Source organism: Amblyomma mixtum, chromosome 3 (genome assembly GCF_055824585.1).
Source record: "Amblyomma mixtum isolate Tamu chromosome 3, ASM5582458v1, whole genome shotgun sequence".
Taxonomy (NCBI): Eukaryota; Metazoa; Arthropoda; class Arachnida; order Ixodida; family Ixodidae; genus Amblyomma; species Amblyomma mixtum.
The window spans coordinates 67,150,862-67,172,952 of record NC_143014.1 but is presented as its reverse complement, the minus strand read 5'-3'; the positions used below and the strand labels follow the sequence as shown (position 1 = coordinate 67,172,952).

At 46.7% G+C, this 22,091-nt stretch overlaps 2 protein-coding genes across 6 annotated transcripts in view; one reads left to right on the top strand and one right to left on the bottom strand.

Moving 5' to 3' along the window:
* Positions 1–692: 692 nt before the first annotated feature.
* Positions 693–2,591, top strand: LOC149350496 (alpha-1,3-mannosyl-glycoprotein 2-beta-N-acetylglucosaminyltransferase-like). The gene has a single exon (XM_089576889.1). The coding sequence runs from the start codon at positions 1,011–1,013 to the stop codon at positions 2,325–2,327; it is 1,317 nt and encodes a 438-aa protein (XP_089433015.1). The 5' UTR covers positions 693–1,010; the 3' UTR covers positions 2,328–2,591.
* A 6,330-nt stretch (positions 2,592–8,921) lies between these two features.
* The window catches only part of LOC149350495 (uncharacterized), a 30,182-nt gene continuing 17,012 nt past the window's right edge, over positions 8,922–22,091 (bottom strand). For all 5 annotated transcript variants that reach the window (XM_089579534.1, XM_089579531.1, XM_089579535.1 and 2 more), the window contains 5 exons: positions 18,278–18,478; positions 17,010–17,211; positions 14,246–14,320; positions 10,921–11,039; positions 8,922–10,833 (listed from right to left, as the gene is read on the bottom strand). In XM_089579534.1, the coding sequence (XP_089435660.1) occupies positions 10,705–10,833; positions 10,921–11,039; positions 14,246–14,320; positions 17,010–17,211; positions 18,278–18,478 (726 nt within the window). In that variant the 3' untranslated portion in view covers positions 8,922–10,704. The remainder of the gene's footprint in view (positions 10,834–10,920; positions 11,040–14,245; positions 14,321–17,009; positions 17,212–18,277; positions 18,479–22,091) is intronic.

Sequence of the window (22,091 nt, the reverse complement as noted above, 5' to 3'; positions counted from 1 at the left end):
TTGCGGTTATACGCTTAGGAAGGCATTCCACATAACTTAAAAAATATCATTTGAAAAAAGTGAATGACTATTGAAATATAAAATCTTGGGACTATAAAATCTTTGGACTGGCAAGCTGCAAAACCAAGCTGCCGACCTTCCACCCGGGTAGGTCAGCGTCAACGACTAGCTCAGCAAAACAAAATTCACATCAACCGACCCTACAGAATGAACCTAAGACCTGGCCAAGTTCCCCCTTGTTGAATGACCTCACCAGTGTTTACACGCAGGCACAACAAAGACGCTGCGGTTGATCCCACGTCTGGGGTCGCCAATCGTACATTTACTAATCAACCCACTGACCTCCAGTGAAGGCCATTGGATCAACCTCCCTACCTTTCCTTTCTTCTGCATTTGTCATTCTCTGTCTACTCACGCGATTTCGTAACGATGTACCAACTAGCTCTCCAGCCTGTATTTAAAAAATGAAGGCAGTCCTGGCACGGCTGCCATTTTCCAAGGCCACGGCGCGCGCAAGAGCGCACTTGATTAACAGCCCGCTTAGCCTCATCATAGCCAGAGTATATAGAGTGAAAAAGGACGGAGAAACTGAAGGGTTCGTTCTTCTTCTTTTTTCGCGGGAGCAACGATAAATTGCGCGGGCTCATCCTCACCACGTGCCATATCGAATCATTGTAGGAGCAGCTGCGAGGGCAGCACGCGGAGACCGCGAAAGAAGAGGAAGTGCCGAACGCGGCCTGTTGTAGCTGCACTGAAAACGACGAGCCTCTTCTTGTACACGTTGTTCATCGAGCGGCGGCGGAGGCGGGTGAGCGAGCAGCCCATTCAGACTTTTCGAAGCAGCCGGACGGACTGCGGCGACCAAACAGCGCCGAGCACGTCGGCCGAACAGCTGTGCCGGGGACGCGTTTCTCTCGCGCGCTCTGAAAGGCGCCGGAGCCCGGTCGGCTGCCGCACTGGACGGCTGCCGGCGTGGTCGCCGCGCCCTGGGCCGCACGCTGCCGGCAGGCATGAACCGGCTACACGTGCTCCTGCTGGCCGGCGCCCTCTTGTGGGCCTTCGTCACCGGGCTCATATTCGTGCAGATCAGCCAGAGCCGCCTGCACGGCATCATACGCTCGCAGGCGGCCGTGCTGGAGCGAGACGTGCGCTCGCAGCTGCACTCTAACGACGAGGTGCTCGATCGGCTCAAGAGGTGGAAGAAGGTGATCGACGACGCGAGACACCGACAGGAGGTCATCACGGTCCTGGTGCTTGCCTGCAACCGGGTGTCCGTGAAGCGCACGCTCGACCAGGTGGTTCGATACCTTCCGTCGCAGCGCCAGTTTCCTGTCATCGTCAGCCAGGACGGCTACCACAACGAGACCACCCAGCTCCTGCTCCAGTATCAGCGGGAGCACAATTTCACTCTAATGCACCAGCCCAACCAGACGGAGCTCACCGCGGGCGTGACGGCACTGTTCAACATCGAAGGCTACTACCGCATCTCGCGACACTACAAGTGGGCGCTCACGCAAGTTTTCGACCGCTTAGAACGCTCTGCTGTCATTGTGCTCGAAGACGACTTGGACATTGCGCCCGACTTCTTCGAATACTTCGCCTCGCTTCTGCCCATTCTACGAAGGGATCCCAGCTTGTTTTGCGTGTCCGCATACAACGACAATGGCAGGCGAACCCACATCTCCTTGCTGCCAGACATGCTGCACCGCACAGACTTTTTCTCCGGGCTAGGGTGGCTCTTGACACGCGAGTTATGGCAAGAAATTGGCCCTGGCTGGCCTAAAGCCTTCTGGGACGACTGGATGCGCCAGCCACAGCAGCGTAAAGGGCGTGCCTGCATCCGGCCTGAAGTGTCACGCACGCGTACGTTCGGCCGCGATGGCGTCAGCGAAGGGCAGTTCTTCGACAAGTACCTTAAAGACGTCTACCTCAACGACGTCTTCGTGCGCTTCAGCGGCATGGACTTAAACTACCTGCTCCAAAGTCGTTACGACCCCGCCTTTCAGCAGACTGTGAGCGAGAGCAGAATGTACACCCTTGAGAATCTCAGGGACGGACTCATAACTCAGACCCCTGCAAGGGTACCGTACACGAAAGAGGAGGACTTTGACGAAATCGCTAAAGCTCTGGACATCATGAGTGATTTCAAGTCGGGCGTTCCACGCACCGCCTACAAGGGGGTCATCAGCATTTACTCGGGCGGAATACGCTTGTTCATTGTGCCTCATCCGTGGCCCTTCGAGCATGAAATGCACTTGTTAGAAAAGAGCCGCCAGGAACTGAATGACACCATCGTGCGGCCGCCTACGCCGGCGCGAGTCTCGTAATAACAGCGAACAACGAGGAGTCCCACAAAAGCGTCAGTTGTATGGGACGCGAAAGCGACCACAGCGGCCTGTTGGTTTCGTGTCTGACGCTGTTGCATGAACCGCAGTGGCTCACCGCCTCATAACTGAAAAAAACTTTCTTCACATAGCTGAGAGCATCAGCTGTGAACGAGGCACTCCCTGCGAGCTTCTGGCGAAGGCGTTTGGCCGAAAACGATATTTCACACTCCATTTATGGTCTTTCGCGCTGCCACAAATAAATACTCTAATAAATACCATGATTCTGTCGTCGGCATGGCAGCGTGACCATAGTTCTTGATACCGGAAAGTCTGAACACCCGAAAAGATCTCATGACAAATTCAGAATGGAAAGCGGCTGTCACTACTGAACACCGTTATGGAGCCGTGTCGGCAGCAAAGGACGAGTGAGCTCGATGGCTATAAAATAGATAAACGTTCGGGATATGCCACCAGCAAACACCGTATTGCAACAAAGTGGAAAAGACCGAGAAAGAAGCTATGTCAAATGCCGCCTCTCAGCCATAGTGATTGTTGTCAGATTATGTGGAGTAGAAACATGTACAGCCGTCCAAATGACGGAAAGCGTGGCTTAGGCTACCGCCAGCGCCACGAAACGTTAGCCACCGGGTGCGAGACTATGCTTGCAGTATGTTTACGGCGGCTGATGACGGCTGGTGACGCGCGCAATGTCGGGTTCCCACGATAAGAAAACTGCCACTCGTTGCTTGGTTGCGCGAGGCCGCAACCGCGAGCGAAACGCATAAAAACGTCCCCTTCACGAGCGCGCTGCGATCGGGCACTGGCGAAAACGCAGTCAAATCGGACTACAGAATCGGACTGCGCACCAGCGCAAGTCATGTTGAGTGAGCGGGCGGCTGTGCATTTACCGTGCCATAAGCTAAGGGGTTGGAGTTTTCGGTTTTTATTTTTTAGAAATTCGGCGTAACTTTTTCGGTGTTTATTTCTGAACGCATTTTTCGGCTTTTTTTTTTTTGCGACGGTTTGTTTCTGCTGGTGAATTCCTCTTTTTTTTCGGTGATTAACATTATATTCCTGTGCTGCCAAAGGTCACTTTTGTCCTTTTTGTGGGCACGAGCAGTCGGTTTAACAGTAATTAACGCATGAATTGTACTCAGAGCTGTGCTTGTAAAAAGAAGTACCACACAAAAAAAAGTTGAGGGGGCACTTAGGCTCCACCTTAAAGGTGCACTAAGAAGGATGCTGAGCACGTCTTTTTGCCCGGGGAACTCGATCTACGCACTCCTAGCATTGTTAGAAGTTGGAAACTTCGAATAATTATCCTGTGCGGCCGATTTTCCTAATAAACAGGATTAATAGTCCCGTCTCCCTCTTCCTTTTTAACTAACCTCCGAGAGTAGTATTCAACCAACACGTTATGGTGAGGTACCATAAACGCATGGAGTGCCTTTCAGCCAGTCATGTGGCAGCTTTGTTTATTTTGTTTTTTAGGTTTCTATGAATAAATAGTTTCTGTCGCAGACAACATAGCCGCAAATTAGGCCCACGGAAATAAAAATACGCATATACTCTTTGCTATCGCAGATCACTCCGCCCATAACTATGTATACACCACAGATAGCAGAGCGGTAAGCCGCCACGTGACTGGCTGAAAGGACTCCACGCTTTGGTTGATTCGTTCTACCCTCGGAGCCGCCGCGATGGCTCAGCGGTTATGGTGCTCGGCTGCTGACCCAAAAGACGCGGGTTCGATCCTGGCCGCGGCGGCTAGAATTTCTTTGGAGGGGAAATTCTAGAGGCCCGTGTACTGTGCGATGTCAGTGCACGTTAAAGAACCCCAGGTGGTCGAAATTCCCGGAGCCCTCCACTACGGCGTCTCTCATAGCCTTAGTCGCTTTGGGACGTTAAACCCCATATAAACCAAACCAAACCTTCTACCCTCGGAGATCAGTTCAAACAAAGCTGTATTGCTCCGAGTTAAAAAAAAAATGTCGGCAGCCGGGACCTTTAATCCCATTTAATAGGGAAACCGGCCGCACAGGACAACAATTCAGTTTCCGAGAATTCTTGGAGCATGTAGATAGAGCTCCCTCGGTAAAAAGGCAAGCTCAGCATCCTTTTTACAGCACATTTAAGACGCAATAGCGTTAATGGGTTAACGCTCATATACGAGGAAGTTCATTCTCGACTTTACATGCATAGATCCCTGCGAGTCCTCATACCATGCCTCACGCACCGTCACTGCCCTGTGATGGCAAGTGCTTCCACCGATGGGGCTTGTGTGACCCAGGTTGCTCTCCCTAGCAACCTCTCGCGACCAATCATTAACTGCCACAGTGGAGGGTTTGCTTACAATCCGGTGGGCAGGTTGCGACGATGACGCCGCAAGGTCATGCGACCTAGGAGGCCCACCTAGGTTGCTTCTCCGCAGATTTTTCGCTCACAACGCCGAAGACGACGCAGCCACATTTTCTGCAGAACGTACGGGAGCCTTAACGCTATCCCGTTAAAATACGCCTGTAATGGAGAAAAATTATGGGGCCACCTAAGGTGATGTGTAAAGCGAGAGCAAGTAGAACTGACTCACTGGGTCAGCAGACACCTCAATCGTGCAGCGAGTAGGTGGTGGCGTCCACCTACAAATTCAGGCAGTCACGCACCTTCCCTTTTCTCAAAACCAGCGGAAGGTTTAGACTCCGCTGATTTTGAGGAAAGGCGCATAACTGGCTCCCTGGGTCAGTGGGCACCTCAATCATGCTTTTAGGTATGCGGCGGTGGGGACGCCGGCGGCCTGTTGCTCCAGGAACTTCATTTGCGTGCTGTTTTGGTCATGGATTTGTGATGACGGCAGGGTTTTAGCACAATGAGCCAAGTAACAAGGTACTGAACTTCACTCTGCTACAACAAGTGAACTCTGATTAATAGGCCGATCAAGGAAGTCCTATGGCAGTGCAACTCGAGGTAATCACACTGATGCCAGCGGTGTGGGCTTCGGCTGCGCCGAAAATGTCGCCTATGCCAACGGCACTTTGGCAAAAACCGAAAAGAATTATTCCGTAATGGAAAAAGCATGCTTAGCGATCATTTGGGCCTTGAAAAAGTTCCGACCTTAGATATATGGTCACCCATTATCTCTGCATTATCGATCACCATGCACTCTGCTAGTTGTCCTCCCAAACACCCCACTGGCCGATCTGGAGGATGTGGGTTCGATCCCCGCCCCGGTTACCCACCGGCCCTGTGGAAATGGGTACAAGCGTCCCCCCCGTGGGAGTCAACGCTTGGGGAAGCTCGCTAACTCTGCTCCATCCCGGTACTAACTGCGTGTGTCGGTTCATCAGGGAGCACCCCCGGTTAGATCGTGGGGGAAGGCGACAGGTGCTCCCGGTGGTCCTGGTGCACGCGGTGCCTGGTGCATTTACAAAAAAAAAAAAGGGCCACAAATTGGGCTTATGCCGCACGAGGCGGACTTATGGTTGCTTGGCGGGGGAACTTATCACTCATCCGTCAAGGCAACTGGGCGATCCGTTTACAGGAATACGACAAATGCATCTATCAATCTAGTCGTATAGCATACCAATGCTGACGCTTACCTCTACCCTGGGACTCTGCATCTCTCGCCACCACTGATTCCTCTACCCTTGACATTGCTGACCTGCCATTTGAAGCTTTACTATATACACCATCTGTGCGCCCTGCAGCCCGAACTCTTCGCCGACAGGCCCGCCCTTCAAAACACGAGACGGCCTGCTTTACCACCCAAACTATACCTTCCCAACGGGCGCAAATGGCTCCTTGTCATTTCTTAGCATCTCTGGTTCGACATATATGCTTCTTTCTATGCTGACCCCTAGTGTGCCCACGCTGGTGTAAAGGCTTACACACACCTTCGACTCCGCTTCTACTGGCGGGGATGTACTGTTTCATCCGTCAGTATGTTCACTTCTGCCCAGAATGAATGCCAACGTCACAAAAGCCCTGCTCGCTGTTCCACTGCTCCGCGCGCCCATTTGTCCGCATTGGCGTAGATCTCTACGGTGCCCTTCTCACCAGTCCGGCCAGACACTGCTGGGTCAGTGGCAGTTGATTACCTCACCCGCTACGTAGAAACCTCATCCTTGCCACCCGCATTTGCACAAGACGTTGCGTCTTTTATCCTGCATCATCTCGTTCTGCACCATGGTTCCATTAAGTAACTTCTGAACGACCAGGGCCATGTTTCTCTCAAACACCGTTGAGGCACTCCGAAAATGACGCATTGTGCACCGCTCTACAATGGCCTACCGCCCTCAAATGACATAACTGAATGGTTCAACTGCATACTGAGCAATATGCTGGCCTTGAATGTTGCATCTGACCCCTCAAATTGGGACCGCATTCTCCTGTTTGTTGCATGCGCTGACAACACTGCCACACAGAGCACAACTGGCTTTGCCCCATTCTTTATGGTCATGAGCCCACCTGCACAATAGGTACAGTGGTCCCATATCTGCCCGATGTGTCAGAGTCCATGACCCTTTCTTAAACAGCCATATATGCTGAAGAATGCCGTCGGCTTGCTCGATCTTTTACCACCCAGGACAAGTATCGCCAGAAGCAACTTTGTGCCCCACCAGCCCTCTTCCGTCAAGTGCTCCCGGCCTCTCCACGAAACTCCTTTCGAAGTACCAACCCGTACCGTGTTATCTGCCAGACCTCTCCAGTGAACTACGTTATTGGACCGCTTTCGCCACAACAGGATGCATGCCATCGTGGCCGTGAAACAGTACACGTCGACCGCCTGAAGCAGTGCTACAATCTGCCTATCGTGCATGTTCTCCAAGTCGGCAGGATGACTTCTTTTCCATTGGGAGGCACCGTTACTGGGCGTCGCAAGTGACCCAGATTCAGCTGAACCACTACCCCTTTACAAAGTGTGCTCTTTCTCAACACCAGAGTGATGTTTTACTGGCCCCGAAGAAGTCACATGGCAGAAACCCTGTCCAAAGGCTTGTTAAAATCCGTGCTACTAGAGTGAACTGCGACAAAATTGGCCTCTTGCTCGATGCGAGAATTCCAGTGTAGTTGTGAAGAGGTGGTTAAATTGTGCCCATTGCAAACTTCACTAGGAGCTCACTGCTCAGTACTCCACGATTGCAGTGCCACTTATTGAGGAATACAAGCAGGCCTTAGTGACTTACGAAAAGAGGTGTCACTTGTTCACAAGGCTTGGTGGAAAAAGTAGAATGTTGGCAGGGACGTACCTAGCAAGCTGCACGAGCTGAAAAGCATGTAGCTAGTGGCACAGCAAGCACCTGTACCAGTTCAAAAAGCATAAATTTTCAGCGCCGTAGATAGTGGAAAGGTGCACAACAGTTCATCAACAATGCCACACGCAAGCCACCATCTACTCCTGTGCTGATCACCAGGTGTCACGGGCCTGACAGGGACACAAGAATAACTGTTTCAGGGCCTCTAAATGCTCCCACCATACAGTAATGCTTAAGTTAAATGGGATGCAGGATTGTGGAGAAAACTTTTTGCGCTATCAAGCAAGCCAGTTCATTGAAAATCCTGGAAGAACATGCAAGCTCTGCTCACTAGAATAAATATTAGCTGACTTGGTGTAGAACTATTTCAAGACCCAAGTCTGGGTTGCTCGGTAGAGAGACACTGAGTTTCCCTTGCCGCGCATCCACATTCCGTAAAATTTTGTTAACGATTGTTCACTGTGAAGAGCATTTAAATCCAATTTTTCCTTGAAAACCTCTGCGCTCTTTATACGAGGAAAAGTACCGTATTTAGTTGTGTAGTCTGTGCACTTTCTTTAAATTAGGGCTTTAAGAAAGGCGTGCGCAAATTATGTGGAGATTTTGTGAACACGTCATAAAAAATAAAAAAAAAAGTCAGTCGATTTGGGTAATTAGGCCAAATGCGGGCGCTAGCATGATGTGTTTTGGTGCTGCGCTGCTCTGCTAGGTTAAGGTGGTTGGTTATTGGTGTGTGTGTTTTCATGCAAAATTGAAAGGAGGACATGGCAACACCTGCCTTGTGCCACTGCGCCACCACTAACCCGCCCACCGGCAACACCTTGGCAAGTAAGCCACCAGCAGGTGAGCAGTGACAGGTGAGCAGTGGCGCAATGGCACAAGGCAGGTGCTCTGGCAGGTGTTGCCATCAGTGGGACTTGGGTTGGGTTGTGACCCACGCTGCTCTTCCCGAGCAGCCTCTCATGATAAAATGGGCTGCTGCCTACCACCTGGTGGGCAGGTGAACAGCCTGCCACAAAACCGGCTTCAGACAAACAGACACGACACAGGGCTCATCTTACAATACCTGAAAACCTGCAGTGTACCTCACACAACTACTGCGATAAATGCAGCTGCTGTCTCCTTTCTCATCTTCAATCAGCAGCTATGAAAGTGATACGATAAGCTTCCGTAACACGGAAAAAGCCTCTCACAAAACCCACATTCAAGTGCAGTGTAAAATGCAATGTCATCTCACACAGTTTTGCGCCGATTCTTTCTCCACAAGATATTCAAGTACAATGAGTTTAGACTGTTAACAGAGTACTATTACACAGTAACATTTTACTGGACACTAGACTGCCTGTAACGAGCACAACTCGTAGGCATACATAATTTTATTAGAACTCTACATTGAACTAGTAAAATAGCACTTAGCACTCAAAACAGAGTCTTACTTTCATAAAGTTGAATGGCTCAAACAGGCTCCAAGACATGACTTGCCCAGGGCGCAGATCAAAATTGGCTTGTACAGGCCTTAATGTTGCTGTTGATGCAAATAGCACTCAGCAGCACCAAAAACACTGGCACACAGTAACAACGAAAATTTCACCCACCAGCTTGCAATTTGTCGAAAATACCAATGCACACCCCCGTAACAATCTGACCCCGCAGTGTATATGTAGATGGTGTGCTGGAAAATGCAGCGTGTGCTGGAAAGTGATGCTTGTATATTTACAAAAAAACAATTACAAAGATGGTAAATCACATTTTTTCACAGAACTGCATCACAGCGGCGCTGCGCGGCAATGAGAAAAAACAATGTGCGTAAAAAATAATGGCTATGATGTTTTTCTGAAAGATGTACAAAATGTAAACAGCAAAAGAACACTACTGAACAAAAATTCCAGGTACGCTTTCAATCCAGAACCACACTTAAGACTGACTTAGACCTAAACGCCGGGAGGGGGGCTTGTTGTCAAGAAATAGGTATATCACGCTTTGAGTGCCCGAGAGAAACAAAAATTGTCTCTCTTCACTCAAGTAATGTAAATAGATGCATGAAAATAATGACAAAGTGGCACATTTCCATATGCAAAGAAATAGAAAAAAATAAGGAGGCGTTCAAGCAAGTGCCAAACAACGGCAACTGTACATAATGCTCGTACATTAACCAGCCTTGCAAGCAGGCAACACTTATCATACACACATGAACCAAAGCTCTTTAAGGGGGGATTGAGGGTCTTAAAAACTTTTTTATTTGTTGCCATAACTCGCTGAAATTGGGCACCCGGGTGTTACATAGCATGCTGATTTGAAATATGCATTTAGATTTGAAATACCCGACGTGGAAGAAAATTTATCGCAAAATAACATCCCAATTAGGCCATTTCTTACGGGCCTTTATAATAATGTATAAGTTAAAGAAAGCTTTTTTAAAAATATGCAGGCATTTCCAAAGGTCCACCATGCATCCTAAAGCTTTCCTTTTACCATTAAATTTGATATATTAGCAATTAGGCCAAGTGTGGGCTAATTACTGCCACGTCATTTTGTCTTCCCAACTTTGCTATTTATTTATGATCAACAAAATTACTGTACACACACTTTGTTAGCTTTAAGGATGTACTTTGGGCCTTTGCAAATGTCTGCGTATTCTTAAAAAATCTTTCTTCAACTGATAAAAGGCCTGTAAGAAATGACCCGATTATGATATTTTATTTTGCCATATAATTACTTCCAGCGGAGATGTTTGAAATGCAAATCCGCATTCGAAAGCAGCATTCAATGATATATGTAGGTACTAAGTTTCACACAGATGTGTTAAAAAATTTAAAAAAAAAGTTTTTAAGACCCTCATCTCCCCTTAAACTACCCATGGTACAATTAAAAACGTTTTATATCTGATAAACACACATGAACAAAACCTGCTGACTACTCATCATACAGTTGAGAATGCTTTTATGTGTCATGAGTAAGGACGACGGCTCGCAGGAAGTGGAAGAAGAGACTTGGGATCACAGGTTACACCAGTTCTCTAACGCTGTGTCCATGGAACAAGCACACAAAACACCGGAAAAAAAAATCAAACAAAGATACAGTTGGCAGAAGTGATGAGACAGTGAGGTGACATGTGGCAGAGTCCGCTTTTAGACAGCATCCCCATTTTCCTGCATCAGTATATAGGTGGTAGTTGTGCCGTCCTGAACTTTCTCTTCGCTCGGTCCATTCACTCCTGGTGCTGCTGGCATGGCTAGTATTGTCTCATCCTCTTCGTCCTGGAAACAATGACAGAAGACATATGCATAAGTGGTCTGTTGCAGGTGACCCAGAATCAACAAAACATGCGTGCAGAAGGGACTTACATTGAATCCAAAGCACTCCTCCATGTCTTTCTGCTTCTGTTCAAGTCGCCTGCGCGCCATCTCAGCCTCTCTCTGTGGGGCATCCATTTCTGCTTTTGCCATTCCTAAAACCTCCTCACCTGCACATAAATACATAATTGTGCTGCCATGAAGCCTGCAACAACAGCAAAGTTTAAAAAATAGCAAAAACAAATTCAAATCTTGATAAGAAAGCAATTCTAGTATTGCATATTCTTTTATCAACAGTGTCGTGAAAGTTTACCACACAAGCTTTAAAGGCGCTCTATGTCCCTTGTGATTGAATGTTTTGTGATATTCAAGTGGTTTTGAGGTGCTGTCTGGGCAACGTGTTCCTGTATCTAGAAAAGACAGTAATATGCAGCAGAGGTGCAGGTGTCATAAGCAAGCAATGCCGCAATGCTTCTCTAGAGCTGTACCCTTATCCTATATGGTTTCTCCTTCTCCCCCTTTATCAGAAAAATGTGACAAAACTGACAGTCCATGTCACAGGGCCTACTCTCCAGCCTTTCTTCTTGTAAAGCATACTGGAGCTCTGCCTCTCTGCATGGACAAGGTGAGAGTAGGCACAGACGCACAAGCATTGTGCAGTAAGAGCTGCATCATGAACAAATAAATTGCAGAGCCTGGTGTGAAAAGGATGCCGACAAAAAGGCTTCTTAGGTGAAACTTTATGAGGTGACGTTTCAGTATGGTATGGTATGTGTGGTTAATGCCCTGAAGCAGCACGTGCGCTACGAGGGACACGGTAATGGAAGGCTCTTGATCAATTTTGACCACCTGGGGCCCTTTAACGTGCGCTGCCAATGAATGCCCAGCACATGCATGTCCTTTGGTGCCATCTCTGCTCAGTGTCTACTCATTCTTCCACTGCTGCGCGAAAATCTTAGGGTGGTGTCATTGAATGAACAGTCAGGCTGGAATAAAACGAAAACACGCATATGCCATACTTTTCTACTTTACAGAATATGCCTTCACAACTGGTTTATGAATATCTACTTCGATAGACCTTTTACCTAGCAGCATCAAGGCTAGTTGTAAACTTCAGCTGAAAGTGCACAGGTAAGATATTTTATTTTGTTCACAGGCACTGTTTGTGTTTCATTCCGGCCTGACTGAATCTTTTACTACTTTAGTGAATAACACAGAACGGATGCCATACACCTGGTAAAATGTACAAGATACGCCGTGAGCTGCAACTCCTGAAATTTTGTGAGTGCAGCCATGAGACTAAAGCCATTGCAGAGCATTCGATGAGACGTTTTTTAAACATTATATGCAGATTTCTCATGTTTATAGCTTGCGCGTGATTAAGATTGGTTTATTGGTTAATTAGGGTTTAACGTCCCAAAGCAACTCAGCCTATGAGGGACGCCGTAGTGAAGGGCTCTGGAAATTTCGACCACCTGGGGTTCTTAAACGTGCACTGACGTCACATAGTACACGGGCCTCTAGAATTTTGCCTCCATCAAAATTTGGCCACCGCAGCCGGGATCAAACCCGAGTCTTTCAGGTCCGCAGCTGAGCACCGTAACCACTGAGCCACCGCGGCAGGTGCGCGTGATTAAGAGTGACAGGTTTCCACAAATAACCTTTGGATGTCCTTCTGCAGAAGAGGGACAATAAATGCATGCATATATTGAAACTAGTAGCTTCAACAAGTCTTTCAAAGGCTTTCAGAAAACCATGTATTGCAGACAAAGTTACTAGGTACATAACACTGGTAAGTGACCGGACACAACAGTCATGGAGAAATTAATAACAATACATCATAATTATGTAATCAAGCAGCCCGATTACAGCTGTGCCTGTTTTCACCACAGTGCAGCAGTGTTGCATGACTACATACTACATCCTGCATACAGCAGGGCAAATGCCTCCCATAATAGAGGTTGTACCTCAAACTTACAATATTTTTTCACTTTAACGCTTTCCTTTTACATTTCACTCAATGATTTTCATCACAGAATAAAAATACTAACACCTGTAATCTCAGCATTTTATTCTGTCCCAAAAATTTGAATTCATGGTGACACTGCTATGATCCTTCAGTATCGCACTTCTTTGCAGTTTGTAAGCAAATTATACAGTACTGGCCATGTCTTTTAACATACATTATCTTCATTCTCAGAAGCTCACTTATACTATCTTTAACCTCCTTGAATGTTGCACTATAAAGAAATCTTCCAAAGACAAAAATCGTATTGAGAATTCACAAATCCATTCCAAAATAACTGTGAAAAAAAAAAAATGTAGCCACATTTACAACGATCAGCATGTCGTTTTTTATCCATGTTCCATTTCTGGAACATTGGAGTTTTCCATATACAGAATGCTAGTGTAGCCTGAAACAGCTCTGATGGCCTGTGAATTGCATATTTATTTATTCTTCTTGCTATCTGAAGACACCCTTATAGCCGTCTACAATATCTCCACAAATTACAGACAGCAAATTACAAATGAAACCAATACGCTCAAGTAATGCTTTCTTACCTCGTAAGGTTTATACCACACTCAGTGCTTGAGAAGCCGTGGTAGGCAGGAAAGCATTCCTTTACAACTAGCGTTTACAGCACAGCTATGATATGCATGGCCCTCGACAGCCCACACGTGGCTACAATCTGTGATCATGTGACCACCCTCTGCATGCACCTTGCGCTGCCTCCCGTCTTCTTCAGGCAGAATGTGCGCTGGGTGTTGGGGGTGGTGCAAGACACACAAGCTTTTCTTTCACAAGATCATCAATTATTCGCCATTACTTTTGTACTGTTTTGTTCAACATTTGGTTTTTTTTTCCCCTGTGAAAGGGCTCCATAAACACTGGACTGTGACAAGGCCAAAATATGTGTGTTTACCAGTAATAACTCAGTCATTAAATAAGTTGATAGTAAATGCAGTAGCTGTGATGTTTCCCACAAACACTAGACAGTATGCAAAAATGACAATTTCAAAGAAGGGTGTATTTTGAAGGGAAATAAAGTTAAGCTTCATACATTCCAATTTTGGAACATTGGCAAGTAAAAGGTTAAGCAAGAGGTAGGGCCACACACCCACACATCTTCTCTGTAAACTACTGAATTGCATTTATGAGACTATACTGAGCATGGTGCCTAACTACAATTAGCACACTATTAATCGGAATATCTGAATGCAGCTTTCTCTTCGGTACGAAAGTACAGGGTAAGAAGCTTTAGTAAAGTAAAACCCTTGACCCCTCCCCCACCGTAGAGTAATAACATATGAAAAAAAAAAAAGTTAATTGCAAAACAGTGAAATCAAATACTGCATGCTTAAAGATCATTATTACCCTGATTGCTTGCAGCTGCTTCCATAGTGGCATACTTCCTTGGTCGTCCACGTGGCCTTTTCATGGGTGTAAGTGCTAAAAGAAAAGCAAAAGCAATATTACTCACTTTAATGAGTAGAATGGCTCTGTTTTAGAGGTGTGAAATATCAAATTTTTGGTTGTAAGGTGAATACAAATACAGTCAAACCTCGATATAACGAACACGCATATAACGAATTATTGAATATATCGAACTCTTCCGAAATATTTTTATCAAACACATGTATTTTTAACTTCCTATAGCGAATGCGGTTCGGCATAAAACGGATATAACGAACTTCGCGTCGCCAAGCACTACCTCAGGAGGCAGGCTTCGTTGCACTACAAGTGTGTTATGCGGCGCAGCAACCGTTCCCTGCACCTGCATGACGTATGTAGGTACACCTGTACCTACATGCCAAAGGCATTCAGTAATAGAGTACCATATAGTGCGGAATATAGGTCGAGGTTTTTTCCGAAAAATATTACCAAAAGGTCACCCCTCGACTTATATACCGGCCTTTGGCACAAACTGAATAGTCGTCTGGCAACATGTGTGAGCCGCGGACATTTTGGCATCCGCATCGTTATCGCTTCCATGTTGACGATTCTTTCCTTCCTCTTTGTCAACCGACGCGGCTAAACGTTGCCGGCGGTAATCGTTCTTGGCGTTGTAATGTATTAATTTCGCGACAGCCCGCAAAATGAGTACCGGTACTCGACGCCAGTTCACCGTGGTGTTTAAAAAAAAAATTATCGAATTCGCCGAAGAGTATGGGAACATGTCCGCCCAGCGACACTTTGGCGTCTCGAAGAAGAGCGTCCGGTACTGGCGGGCGCAGAAAATTGAGCTGTCTGCCTGCAACGTGCGGAAGACGTCCTTTCGCGGGCGTCGCGCGGTGCACCCTGAACTCGAAGACAAGGTGGCGGACTTCGTCCGCGAGCAACGTGCCAGATCCTTGCCAGTGACAGCAGAGCTTATCCGCATCAAAGCTATCGAGCTTGCCCGTGAATCCGGACTGTCCCAGGAGCAATTCAAGGGCTCCATTTACTGGGTTCGTCGCTTCATGCGACGCAAAGGATTTGCACTTCGCCGGAGCACATCAATCTGCCAGAAGCTTCCAGAGGCATACGAGGACAAGCTGGTCAAATTCCAGCGGTATGTTATCCGTCTCCGGCAGCAGCATGGCTACTTGCTGGGACAGATCGGCAACGCCGATGAAACGCCGGTGTGGTTCGGCATGCCGTCGTCCACCACAGTGTGCGAACGTGGCACGAAGGAAGTTAAGCTTCTTTCGACAGGGAACGAGCATTCGCGGTTCACGGTAATGCTCACGTGCACTGCAGATGGCAGAAAGCTGCCCCATGTATAATCTTCAAGCGGAAGACGCTGCCGAAAGAAGCTTTCCCGCGGGACGTTATCGTTCGCGTGAACGAAAAGGGCTATATGGACGAGGCCCTCATGGTCAACTGGATTAACACCGCCTGGAATCGACGACCCGGCGCATTCCTGCGGTGTCCGAGCATGCTCGTGTTGGATGCCTTTTGCGGGCACTTGACCGCCGGTGTGAAGCAGGCGCTCCGCTCCGCGACGGGAGGACGGAGCTCGTTGTCATTCCGGGGGGCATGACTTCAACACTTCAGCCACTGGGCGTCGTGCTGAGTAAGCCCTTCAAAGACCGCATGCGTGAACTCTACAATCAGTGAATGGCGGGCGACAACCCAAAGACTCCCACGGGCCGGCTGCGCAGGCCGCTTCTCGCCACTGTGGCCACCTGGGTGGCTCAGGCTTGGCACTCGCTGCCCGACAATATGGTGGTGTGGGCATTCAAGAAATGTTGCATTAGCAACTCGTTGGACGGTACCGAGGACGACATGCTGTGGGACGCAGCCAGCGCGAAGCAGTCGTCTTCGGACGAGAGCTCAGACAGCTCGGACGAATGAGGAGGCTACGAGTCTGGTGGCACCAGTGAATAAAACGAACTTTTGTGCCTAATAATTCTTAGGTTGACTTTTTTGCTTCAAGGTAAGGGGGTCGACCTATATTCCGCATTATGCGGTAGGCCGGGCATGTGCAGCAGGGTGACGCTAAGTTGGAAGCACACAAATCACGCGGCTTTTTTCAGCACAACCCAGTGGCAGGGTGAGGGATGTCATTGTTGGTAGTGTGTGTATGCTGGCAACGGTCCTGGTGTAGGCTAAGAATGGACATGCTTCCTCCCGGAACATGCAATGCAGGGCTCTTGAAATGATAGCCCAGTGGAAAGCGCAACCAATGCTTTGTGTTAGTAGCTGCGCTGAGCAATGGCTGTAGTGAGTCCGAGGTAGGGTTCGTTTCATGGCCAGGTCTGGGACTCTTTGAACTGCGCTACATGATGCCTGCAGCGAGCGTGGGATTGTTTTCGTTCCAAAGCCAGGGTTGGAACCCTTTTTGACTGTAACAACACATTTCCTTTGTGTGGTTGGGGCAACACACTGGCAGTCTTTTCCGAGTAATGTTCTGTTATGCACGGAATAAACCAGTGTGTTAAGGTGCCCTTTTGTGTGTGCTGTCCTTCATCAGGCGAGTCCAGTATAGCGACCAGACTAGAAGGCAAACGAGAGAAGTTTGAGCGCGGTCTTCAAAAAAAAAAAAAAATCCTAAAAGGAAATTAACAAAAACAAACAGCACAGACAAATTCATGGGGCACTATTAGCCCCCTCTGGGCTGCAACATGGCCACGTGGAAATAACAAAAAGCACTGACCAGCCTTGCTCACTGCCTCAGCAACGACAGCTTGATCCTGAGGGACTTGCTGAATGATGGTTAGCTCCTGGCCATCGGCACCAGTGAGGACACTACCATTGCTTGCCATGCGCAACGCATCTTCAGACACTGCTCGTATTGCATGCTGCTCCATAGTAACGCCATCCGCTGCAGGAATCTGTATCACCTCAAATACGACCACCTGTAAAAAAAAGAAAAACCCATCATAATGTTATAATTGGCCGCTGGTCCTAAGGCACTGTTTAAAGAATGTTCTCCTGCAAGAATACTTAGAAAAGATGAACTAGCATTACAGCGCCAGACGTCTGATCAAAAATAAAACTTTGAACCCCACTTATGCAGCAGGTTCTTGAAAGGTTTTTTTTTGTTAGTTTTTCCCATTGTCAGATCTCACCCATCACATGACTGACTGCATGAGAAAAGCTCAGAGCCACCAAAGTGTATCCAGCCAATTATTTTAATTTGTGGATTCTCTGCAGAGACCAAATCCAAAAGCATTTATGGGCAAACTCTGGTCACTTTAGGTGTTGAACTGTGACTGGAATGTCTGGCCATGCATTCACCATTGGTTCCCCGGCCCATAGCGAGCACCTCAAAGATTGCTTTTACACTCATTCAGATGTACAGGTGCCCACAAAAGTTTTTGAAACGCCGAAATCACGAAAAACATCAATTTCCTCGCTGACAAGAAGCGCAACCAGGCATTGCGTGGTGCATATTGCAGGTGGGAACTACAAAGCACACACTTCACTTCATGGCTGCAAGCTTAGGCGGCCCAGTAATTAGGCTTTGTTGCAATTTTTGTGTTCCAAAAAAACTTTTGTGGACACCTGTGTTTTTGTGGGTTTTAAAGAAGCAGGTACCTAGCATGTTGTTCTTAATCTTGTGCTTTTCTGTCTCAGAATAGCTAGTGCAGCCAACGATAAACCTGGAGACAGAGTTTGTGGAAACTCTCAGAGAAGAAACCTCAATCTATTCAAAACAACCAGGCCTGGCACAGTGCTAGAACAACAAAGTGCTGTTACACAGGGAGGTATCCCCTATAAAGTAACACTAAGAAATGACAGCTGCAATTCCAATAACATTAACTACTTCCAAACTTCAGAATGTTAATTCCTGCATCATGCTGCCACCAAACTTTCTACATCTGCATTATTTTTGAATGCAACAAGGTCTGGTAGCTCCCATTCCACAAGGCTCCAAAATAACAACAGCAGAACTCCAAAAACAGTCACTGGCAAGCATACCTGCTGGCCGTCATTGACCATGCCATCCTCCATGGCCATGTCATCCATGTCATCGTCGTCTTCATCTTCCAACATGTAGTCATCTTCTTCACCATCTGGCTCTTCCCCAGGGCCCTTGGGCTCACCGATGCGCATGGCCTCTGCCCGCTCCGCAGCCGTTGCTTCTGGGTCGTGTATGGCTAAGTGCCGGATTAGATTGCCCTGCACAAGCATACAATCAGTGAGTTTCACATACACCGACTACATTTCAACACTGAACCTATACTTAGCGTCATGGGACTGGTTTAACAGTCAGTAGATGTATCCACTGTGTTTCAATACTCTCAGCACTACTTCAAGGTATCTCTTGCAAGTCTTGCATCGCACTAGTAAATATGTTCAGCATAAGTTATGCAAGATGCCTCACACATAATGCGTGCAGAATGTCAAGGATAGAACTGATACTCTGAAAGTGCTCTTGAAGGCACCAGGAAATTAAGGGTCTACAAAAGCTGAGCATAGCTGACAGTTTCTGGATGACAAAACATAGCTAGAAGTTCAGCTCCATGAAAAACTCATAGCATGCAAGGAAAACATTGTTCATTTGTACTTTTTTCTCAACATTACTATATGAAACTGCTACTCGCTTGTTATTCCTTCCTACTAGTGCTCAGCGGAACAACCAATGCTACTCTCAAATTTATTTAGAGGTGCACTAGCAGAATTTAATAGCACTTGCCCAGCCCTCACTTTATAACTTCTGCATAAGTTGATAATTCATGTCTCATATACTCGAAATGAGAGCCTATGGTGGTGTAAACAAACCAAGGCAAATTAAACCGGCATACTATATTCTGAAAATATCTGTCACTACATCTTACCAACGCAAACATTTGACCAAAGATACACGTGGGCTCAGCAACCAAAGGCATATAAACAAACCAAGGCAAATAAAACCGGCATACTATATTCTGAAAATATCTGTCACTACATCTTACCGATGCAAAAATTTGACCAAAGATACACGTGGGCTCAGCAACCAAAGGCATATAAACAAACCAAGGCAAATAAAACCGGCATACTATGTTCTGAAAATATCTGTCACTACATCTTACCGATGCAAACATTTGACCAAAGATACACGTGGGCTCAGCAACCAAAGGCATATAAACAAACCAAGGCAAATAAAACCGGCATACTATATTATGAAAATATCTGTCACTACATCTTACCGATGCAAACATTTGACCAAAGATACACGTGGGCTCAGCAACTAAAGGCATATTAATTTCAAATCAAGATGCTGTTTTACTGCATTCAAATGACCTCAAGTGCTGAAGTTCTGATGCAAACAAAACAAAAAGCAATGCAGGATAAAATTTGAGCACAATCTTTGAAGACAACATGGTGCTTGCATGCCTACCTTGCATACTGGCCAATGTGAATATTTGAGAGATAATAAAGGTGGGGGGCAATGTCAAGTGTATGTCCAGAACCTTTACTTGGCTACTTTACGAGTGACTGCCATAAAAGATTTTGCTCATTTAAAATTCTTCCGGAACTGGTTCTTTGAAGGCATTCTTAAAAGCGGCGGTCCTCTGTCAACAAAGGTTTTGGATTGTAAAGTTGCGCCCCAGCAGCCTCTCACGCCTTTTTCTTTTCCTCATGTCAAGCGAGGCAGAAACAGCCGTGAGTGGACTAGAGAATTCTTTTGCCAGATTTGTTGGTCACCATGGAAATTAAGTGAACCATTTCTGAACGACAGACAGTTTCCAAGGCTTCTTCCATTCCAATACAGACAATTCACGCAACACTGTGGGCTACCCGCAAATGCTGCTGACCTCACTCAGTGTTCTAACTTGCATGACAGAATTGTGCATCTCATCACTCTCAAACTGAACAGGGCTCGAAAATTGATGTCTATACCGCACAGTGCACACACGTAACCTCGCCAGTTTCAACAATGCTTATTTTAGCAGCATAGATGGTAATGCAGGCCATGCACTGCAGTGTTTTTTATCAAATGTGAGCTCTGTGCACATTTGCCCATCTGCTTTTTGCTATTTTAAAATGAAGTTACTCTGAAAAAAAAAAAACAAAAAAAACTAAAAGAAAACAAGAAAATGATTTCTCCCATGAAGAAAGAATGTTCCGAGCTGCCTATTCGAGAAATAGGGAGACGAAGTTTTCAGGTTCTCCCCTAACTATGGTGTTTAAAGCCTTAGAAATGACAGAACCAGAGAAACTATCTATGCCCCGCTGGACTTTGGCTTTGGTTTCCACAGGCTGTGACGCCAGAGGAGAGTACACAAAACAGTCACAAGTGTGATTGATGCATTCGCTGCTTCATTGTCTGCTGCAAGCACATCACTTGCGGACCTTTTCTGTGCTTTGTTCTCAAGTCACAGCCCTTGGCAACCGAAACCAAAGTTTTTCATGAAAAACAGTGATCTAGTAATAAATTACTTAAAACACAGACCTGCGTCGAAACCACATGTCTACATCAATGTGGCAGAAGGTCAGTGTTGTGCACAATTTAAGCTGTAAGGGCAAGCAATACTACATTGAAGAAGTAGTTTCTGCTATGCAGAAAAGCAAACACCATGCACGGCTTTGTGAAAGCTGGCGACAGTTGACACCAATCAGCTGCTCACATGAAGTGAGAGCCACATACTTACGTCAACGTTCTGCTGTCAAAAAAGAAAAAAAAAAAGGAAGAGTGATTTAAAGAGATTTTGCTGCAGTCTGTCAAATTCACAAATTTTGTGTCTCGCAAATTTCACTACAGCCCAACTCACCTAATCTTTAATCAAAAAGGGAGCTAGAAGCATCACATACACAAGAAAGAAATGCAGCGATCAAAGGGGGAAAAAAAGAAACCCTGTTGGCAATCCAATACAGCACCAGCAGATTCTTTCTGCAGCTGCTTCAGCTTTTCCTATCACAGTACAGCTGTTTCTGCACTGAATTTTAGAATTTACTACACTAGCACTGCTATTCTATAACACTGTGGTTTATGGGATTTAACACCCCAAAGTGACTCAGGCTATGAGGGATGCCGTAGTGGAGGGCTCCAGATAATTTCGACCACCTGTGGTCCTTTAATGTGAACTGACATCGAACAGTACACAGGTCTGCATTTCGCATCAAAATCGCACCAGCGTCCTTCAGGTCAACAGCTGAGGACCATAGCCACTCAGCCACCACGGCAACTTATTCTATAACATCGCGAAATCAATTTTGAGACAATACGCAAAAGACGTAACAATCTTTAGTACTTTTCTCACCATACATATTGCGTTACTGCAACCACACGTTGGGCAGAAACCAAGGTCCAGATACAAAATATACCAGAACAAAATAATTCCCCTGCTATGCTTTTCCAGGAACTACAGAAGCCTTCCATTCAAATAATGTGCCATAAAACACACTGCTATATGTTTTCTCTGTTAAAACGACAAACATCATCACTCACATATGTTTTGGTCATGTAGTGTTTTGCTTTAATTTTTCTTCCTTTTCTATGTGCAGCAAGGTATAAACTTTTGGTTTGGTTTGGTTTATCTGGGTTTAACGTCCCAAAGCAACTCAGGCTATGAGGGACGCCGTAGTGAAGGGCTCCGGAAATTTCGACCACCTGGGGTTCTTTAACGTGCACTGACATCGCACAGCACACGGGCCTCTAGAATTTCGCCTTCATCGAAATTCGGCCGCCGCGGCCGGGATTGAACCCGCGTCTTTCGGGTCAGCAGCCGAGCGCCGTAACCACTGAGCCACCGCGGCGGGCCAAGATATAAACTTTTGCTCTCTAGTATTTAGCTTTTACGAAACACTT